Source organism: Echinops telfairi, unplaced genomic scaffold (assembly GCF_000313985.2).
Source record: "Echinops telfairi isolate 266 unplaced genomic scaffold, ASM31398v2 ScPeMD7_15;HRSCAF=58, whole genome shotgun sequence".
Classification (NCBI taxonomy): domain Eukaryota; kingdom Metazoa; phylum Chordata; class Mammalia; order Afrosoricida; family Tenrecidae; genus Echinops; species Echinops telfairi.
Genome location: NW_022103912.1, coordinates 8693208 through 8701435, shown reverse-complemented (window position 1 = coordinate 8701435; position 8228 = coordinate 8693208). Strand labels below are relative to the sequence as shown.

The following is an 8228-nucleotide window of genomic DNA, read 5'->3' as shown; positions in this document are numbered from 1 at the left end:
TGGACTGTGACCATGGCACAGGAGTAAGCCTGTCGTCATTGTGTAACTAGGAACCAAGGCTGCCTGCGACCCTTCCCTGTCACCTCGCCTCTGAAGGCTCAGAAAGCAAGCTGGCAACAGAGACCACAGCTGAGTACCGAGCAGCACAACGGCCACTGAAAGTCTGGTGTCTACGTCTTTCTTGAACCACACATTTTAAGTTATCCTGCACGATGCTGGAAAAAACTTCAAATATACTTTCAATAGCATAAGCGAGCTGTTACATTATTTTCTTACCTTAAAATGACAGCTAATAGTTTAGAAAGAGTAAATCTGTCTCCACTGTTACTTGGAAACACTGAAGCAAGGATCAAGGTAAAAAGTCCTATGTGGGGAAGAAATGGGATGAAAAAGTCCATTAGCTTAGATACTATCAAAACGATTTACTACCAAGTTGGTTGTTTAAGTAAGTGAATTACATACCTAATGTTTAAGTCATGTCATATCATTTGTAAACAACTAAGAATAAAGACGCAGTAACCTAGGCTGAAATTCTGAAAGACTATAAAGTTCTTTTACAACTAAACTTCAAGAATACAGATCAAGTATATTTTCAACTATTAAGTTAAATGTAACATTCAGACCTCATCAAAACAAGCCTGTGTGCTCAAGTTATTTATTTATTTTTTAATAAAAAGCAACTCAATCTTTATTCTGATCTCTAAGTTTATTGGCGCTTACCATATATGCTCAGGTATTTATGGTACTTATTGGCACTTACCACATATACTCAAGTATAAGCCGACCCAACAAAATAATAATAATAATTTATAAATTATCCAGGGCTCGTGAGGTGGGGGGGTGGGGGACGGGGGCAAGGAGGTGGGGATGAGGAGCTGTTACCAAGGGCTCAAGTAGAAAGTAAATGTTTTTAGAATGATGAGGGCAACAAATGTACAAATGTGCTTGACACAATGGATGGATGTATGGATTGTGATAAAAGTTGTATGAGCCCCCAATAAAATGATTTAAAAAAAGCTGACCCAAATATCAGCCAAGGCACCTAATTTTACCACAAAACTGCATTTAAAATGTGCTGAGAAACTTGGCTTATACATGAGTAAATACGGTAATTAACATATCACACAGTTCAATAGTTCAACAATATCAAGAGGAGTTGTACAATCATTACCACAATCAATTTTAGAACATTTTGTTTTTTTCCCAACACCCTCCACCCACCCAGCTAAAGCCATTTTTAAAATGAGTTGTGTAATCAACATCAGTTCTAGAGCGTGCTCCTTCCCCAGTCAAGTTATTTTTACACCTGAAAAAATACTTCTTTTATCTTCTGGATTTGGAAGGCAATTCAATTTTTAAAATTAAAACATTTTCCTTAAAGCAGATTATAGCTCTGAAATGAGCAATTACATTTAACCACAGAAAAACACCGTTAGAAAGGTTATGTGAAAAGAAAGGCAAATGAAATATAAGAGCCACTCTGTACATTTTTAATAGACTACTGCATAAAAAACACTACAAGGTATCTATAAAATATAAATAACACAGAACATAGCGTAAATCTATAAACATGAAGCAGTGATAATATACTGATGCACAACAGAACTAATATAATAATTTAAATAAGATGGAAATGTGTATACATATGCTTGTATGTGTATCAGAAATAAGCCTCAGATTATCAGATGTTTTTGAAGAAAAATTCTTACCAGAGGTTGAAGACAAAATATTAACTATAGCAACCTGTGTATCTGAAAGTGCTTCTTGATATGAAAAATTCGCCAAAAACCACTAAAGAAAAATGGAAACAAAGCGAATGACATATTAGTTATTATAATTTATAGCTCCCTTCTTGTTCCTCTATACACTGCTATCATAAGAGGTTTTCAAAGGTGCTTTACACGCAAAAAATCATTGGCGCCTAAAAAAGACTTTACTATCACACCCCCCTTATTAAAATTAACAATAGTTTATTAAAAATTAGCATTTGGGTTTTTTAATAATTTTGCTTAATATAATTTATCAAATCAATGTTAAAATGTGCTTCATCTGAGCAAAGCTAGCCCTCTATTGTTTACCTAAATAAAACTTAAATTTCTAGAAAGGCTTACACATTGAAATATGCCTTATATCAAAGCTTCTTAAACTCTGGGGCAAGTTCTGAAGACGGGGCTGCATAACTGAATGTGGGGTGGGAGGCCCCACAAAAATGTTAGCAACAGTCAAGTTTCTAGAAGCCCTGCTGGTCTAGTGATTACGCATTGGGCTGACAGTTCAAAACCACCTGCCACTCTGGGCAAGAGTCAAGGCTTTCTATTCCTATACAGTTACAGTCTCAGAAACTCACGGGAATAGTTCTACACTGTCCTATAGTGGTGATTTGATGGCAGTGGGAAAAAGTTTCCGAATGTGCAACAACCAAAAACTAATTCAAAATCTAACACGTAATGAATCTAACAGTGGTTGCCCATGCTGCAAGTCTCTTGGGTCAAAAGAAGTTGTGAGTGGAAAAAATTTAAACCCTGACTTATATAACATACAGATGACTAACACATGATGAGAAATCTGCAAGACAAGATTATGTGGACATACAGGAAAACATTATTTAGCTATCATAATTCTAAATTTACTGTGTGATTGTTTCTCTAATATTTAGCTTTGACATCAACCAAAGTTCCTGTGACTTAGAAAGTTTTCCACCTGTGAACATCAACCCTACCGCCCACTCCCCGCCACCATCATCACCTTCTCTTCTGTTCATCTAAGGTAGGATAGGCCCACCTTGATTCATGGAATAAGACCTCCTTTTGAAGAAAATTGATGTGTATTTATGTATACAAACTTCATTTACTTTCACTGTTACAATGTATTCTAATGCACACTACTGCAACCCATCCATTTTTTCTATTGGCCACTGATGATACTATTGTGAACAATGTTGTTATCAACATTATTATATCTATATTGTCTAGTACATGTGTGTATGAGTATTATTAAAATAAATACTAAGAAATCAATTGCTGGGTCATGAAAGAGTTACACTACGGAAGCAAGTGAGGCAAATTGCTAGTTTGTTTTTGGCATCTCTCTTGTTTACCCAGATTGGGAAACAATCATGTTTCACATACGACTCATCTCCATTAAAGAGAAACATCTCTTTGATCTCTCTCAGAACTTGCAGTTAAGGTAGTAGTATGACTATTAGCATTTAAGTGTCAACTACAGCACATGATCTTACAGGATTGCTAACAGCTAAAGGTCAGTAAGAGCCTAGCACACTCTATCGATCCTGTATCAAAGGCTAAAATCACAATGAAACTGTGACAAAATGGTTCCGAGTAGTCCACTGAATTCTAGATGATTTCACTTCCATGTCTAAATAAGAAAACGAGGGAGCAATGGACAAGGTTAGCATTAAAATGAACAATATCAAACACTACAGCAGGAGGGGCTGCCGGCAGCCTGTGCATGAAGTGTTCAAACAGGAGGGAGATTCTGCCTGAATTATCTTTTGGAGATTTTCTCCAAGGCCAGATCATGTGTACAGGGTAATAATTAGCTTTCTTGACCCACTTCACGTTTCACTTTAATACACAGATACTGTGTTCATTTTCCCAGTAAGCTCCCTGGTCACCACTAACGGCAAGATAAAGAAATAAAAGATTACTTAGGAGGCAAGCATCCAAACATCCTAAGGATTCATGATAAGCTATGAACTCATTCCAGACAGTTCTGCCTCATTCTCCCCTCTCCTACAACTCCATTCTCTGGAAACATACAGCACTCTTATCACAAAAGATCAAAATTATATTTCAATAAAAGTATTCTATAATGCTTTCTTTCATTTTTCAGAACTGAGAACCATATAAACATAGTGAATCACTGGCAAATAATTGATCTGCTATTTCCCAAGCAGTAATGAAATTCTTACAAAGGTATTCTTGGTAAAGCCAGTATCAAACTTACATTTGATTTTGTAGGGATAAAAATATACAATGTAAGCCTTGGTGATACAGCCATTAAAACGTGTCGGAGTTAGCAGAAAGGTTGGTGGTTCAGCTGCTACGGGACTGAAAATATGGCAGTCTGCTTCTGTAAAGAAGCCTTAGAAAAACTGTGGGGCCACCTGGGGGGAAATGCTCAGGGTGTGCAACAGAGCAGCAAGGGGAGCAAAGCAATGAAGTCCAAAAATAGACTTTGGGGCCAGGGCGTGGCACCCCATGAGACTGGACTAGAAAACACTCCTGAAAGTCCACAAACAGACCTGGAACTTCGTATAGGCTTTTTTCTGCCACTGTTTTTTTTTGTTCTTTGGTTTTGCTCTGTCTTGTTTTTGTGCTTATTATTGTCTCTGCATGCCTAGCTAGATAAGACAGGTGGGATAAACAATCCGGAGAAGAAAACAATGAGACCTACAGTTCCTGGGGACACGGTAGATGGGGAAGTGGAGAAAAGGAAGTGGGTGTTAACAAATGCAGGGACACGGGACAAGTGATCTAAAATCCACAGCGAGGTGGGCATAGGATGCCTGGTGGGGTTTGATCAAGGGCAATGTAACCAAGAGGAATTATTGAAACTCAAATGAAGGCCGAACATGATAGTGGGACAAGAGGAAAGTAAAAGGGAAAAAAGGAAAGAACTAGGAGGCAAATAAGCATTTATAGAGGTCTAAATACAGGCATGTAAATATATTTATATAAGGTAGCAGATGGACATTAGGCCTCTACTCAAGTACTCCCTCAACACAAGAACACTTTGCTCTAATAACTTGGCATTCCGTGATGCTCATCTTCATTACATAATTGCTGAAGACAAAGTGGGTGCATAAGCAAATGTGGTGAAGAAAGCTGATGGAGCCTGACTATCAAAAGATATAGTGTCTGGGGTCTTAACCCTATCACGCCGAGTTTGACGTTTTCGTAACATTTAATTAAAACATATCTGGTACCGAAATTATAAAGCTTTTGGAGCTGGCCACGATGTCAACAAAATTGTCGCACTTTACTAGCACAAATGCACACCGCTAGTCACGCATTTTAGCGGCAAAATGCTTGAATGGTGGCACATGTTTTGACCGATTGTGTGTTTCAGGTTAAGTGGTCATTGGCGTTCAGTGCTTTTTATGATAATTTTCAATCTAGTGAATTTTAGTGTTGATATTTTTTGTATATGTTCATAAAACTGTAGTTTTGTCAAAGGTGTAATACACATAAAAATTACATTTATTATATATTTCCATTTTTTCAAAACGTAACAAATTCGTAAAGTTTGTCTTTTGAATCGATGGTGACAAAAATGACCACAGCATGAATTGTGATTTGTTTTATGGAAAATGGCAAATTTATGACCTAGATGGAAGGGGTACAGACTCAGACAAGGAACCAGATGCTAAAATGGATGAAATTGGTAAATAAAATGTGTATTATATTTAAAAATTTTGATTTTACAATATAAAATTTTAATTATATTGCTATTCAAACTATTTTGATAACAATATTTATTTTTCCCATGATAGGAAGTGAATATACGCCTGATTATTCTGATTTGGCTGAATTAGAAGACCTCGTAGTTAGGAATGATAATACTAGTGAAGATGAGTTAGAAACTTCAGTTGTTGAAGTTGAAGACTCAATTCCAATAACTACAAGTTCAAAGCCCTCTACATCAAGAAATCGAAGAATTCCTCTTTGGCGGCACATTTCTGGCGACGGTACAGCTAGACCTATGCCTGAATGGTTAGGACAAATAGATCCTTCTGGGGGAGTAAAACGTCCTGTTGAATATTTTTAGACATTTTTCTCGAAGGAAATCATTACTCATATTGTCGATCAATCAAATCTTTATGCAATCCAGCAAAATCCCAATAAACCTCTTGCACTGAGTAGCCAGGAACTTGAGCAATTTGGGGGTACACTGCTTGATTTGATAGACTCGCTAAATGCACTGTACAGAATTCACATCAGACTGAAAAAATATCACAAATTATTTTTTCATTTTATAGATATGAGTGTTGTGAACTCTTGGCAACTTTTTTGTAGAGACTGTGAGAGCCTTCAGTTACCCCCCAAAAAATCCAAAGTCTGCAAGAGTTCAAACTGAGCATCGCCAAAGCTCTTCTTCTAGAAGGAAACAGTAATAGACCAACAAAAAGAGGCAGACCTTCTACTGGCTTTACTGATGTTGAGTTTGCTGACAAAAAGAGAAGAGGTTAGCCTATGAAACCACGAGGTGTCGAAGGGATCAGGTGTAAGGCATCATCAGAACAAAAAATCTTACCATAGTGAATGATGGGGGGAGTGTGGAGTGGAGATCCAAAGCCCATTAGTAGGCCACTGGAGATCCCCTTGCAGAGGGGTCTCGGGGAGGAGATGAGTCAGTCAGGGTGTGATGTAACAATGATGAGAAATACAACTTTCCTCTAGTTCCTAAAGGTTTCCTCCCCGCTCCCACTACCATGACTCGAATTCTATCTTGCAAGACTGGCTAGACCAGAGGAGGTACACTGGTACAGATAGGAACTGAAAATACAGGGAATCCAGGACGGATGAGCCCTATAGGACCAGTGGTGTGAGTGGCAAAACAGGGAGGGTAAAGGGAGAATGGGTAGGAAAGAGGGAACCGATTACATGGAACTGTGTGTGACTTCCTCCCTGGGGGACAGACAACCGAAAAGTGGATGAAGGGAGACGTCGGACAGGGCAAGATATGACAAAATACCCATTTATAAACTATCAAGGGCTCATGCGGGAGGGGGGAGCTGAGAGGGAGGGGAAAAATGAGGACCTAATGTCGGGGGTTTAAATGGAGAGAAAATGTTTTGAGAAACGATGTACAAATGCGCTTTACACAATTGATGTGTGTATGGATTGGGATAACAGTTGTATGAGCCCCTAATAAAACGTTAAATATATATATATATATGCATATATATATATGCATAGATAGATTAAAAAAAAAGAGAGAGAAAAGAGGTCCTGCCATTCAAAGTGTCCCTGGAAGAGACACCCGTTTGGATGGTCTTCACCATTACCCTGAGGTCACACACAGAGGAAGATGCAAAAATGTAAATTGCAAGAGTGCACTAGTATTTTTCTGCAGCAAATGCAAAGTTCACCTTTGTATCACAAAAGAAAAAATCATTTTGCTCAATTTCACACTAACTAAAATTACAAACAAATAAATTTTGTATTAGATTTTATAAATAAAATAAGTTTTCAGTTTGTTTTTTTTATTTAATAATAAAATAAGATGAAAAATAATATAGAAATGAAGGTGCATTTTTTATTCTTGTATTATAAATCCATGGACAAATGTGACTATTTGGTTACATTTTAAAAACATTACAAATTTTATGTATTTTTAAATATATTTTGGTTGTTTTATATATTGATAACTATGAAAGTAAAGAATAAGAACAAAAAATTTTTTCCATCAAATTAAAAATTCAGGTGTTATAAGGTTAAAGGATTGAATATAAGACAAGGAGCCATCTAGCTGAGAAGCAACAAAGCCCACATGGAAGAAGCACACCAGCCTGTGTGATCATGAGGTGTCGATGGTATCAAGTACCAGACATCAAAGACCCAGAACAAAAAATCTTATCATTTTGAATGAGGGGGAGTGTGGAATAGAGACCCAAAGACCATCTGTAGACAATTGGACATCCCCTTACAGAAGGGTCACAAGAGACGAGCCAGTCAGGGTGCAGTATAACACCGATGAAACATACAACTTTCCTCTAGTTCAATGCTTCTTCCCCACCCCACAAACACCGCACACACACTATCATGACCCCAATTCTACCTTACAAATCTGGCTAGACCAGAGCATGTACATGGGTACAGATAAGAGCTGGAAACACAGGGAATCCAGGACAGATAAACCCCTCAGTCAGGACCAATATTGAGAGAAGACATACCAGTATGGTAAGGGGAAGGTGGGGGGAGAATGGGGGAACCAATCACAATGATCTACATATAACCCCAGGAGGATGGACAACACAAGTGGGTGAAGACAGACATCAGTCAGAGTAAGACATTGTGTTAGACAGGGTTCTCTAGAGAGATAAAACCAAATTGCTGATAATTTAATATATTTATTTATAAAGATAAGTAGATATATAGCAATGAATGAACTGTTAAATCATATACAGTTAAATATACAATACAAGAAAGAAACAGTTAAGTTATAAAACACTACAAATGGCTCAAATCAACTCACTGCCGTGA

General features: G+C 37.5%; 1 protein-coding gene across 2 annotated transcripts in view; it reads right to left on the bottom strand.

The window, feature by feature from the left end:
* Positions 1 to 8228, bottom strand: part of SLC35F5 (solute carrier family 35 member F5) — a 68202-nt gene that overhangs the window by 32693 nt on the left and 27281 nt on the right. For both annotated transcript variants that reach the window (XR_006679827.1, XM_004711895.2), the window contains exons 8-9: positions 1710 to 1791; positions 277 to 364 (exon numbers count right to left, since the gene is read on the bottom strand). Coding sequence is in view for 1 of the 2 variants with exons in the window: in XM_004711895.2 (XP_004711952.1) it covers positions 277 to 364; positions 1710 to 1791 (170 nt within the window). In the remaining variant the exon portion in view is untranslated. The remainder of the gene's footprint in view (positions 1 to 276; positions 365 to 1709; positions 1792 to 8228) is intronic.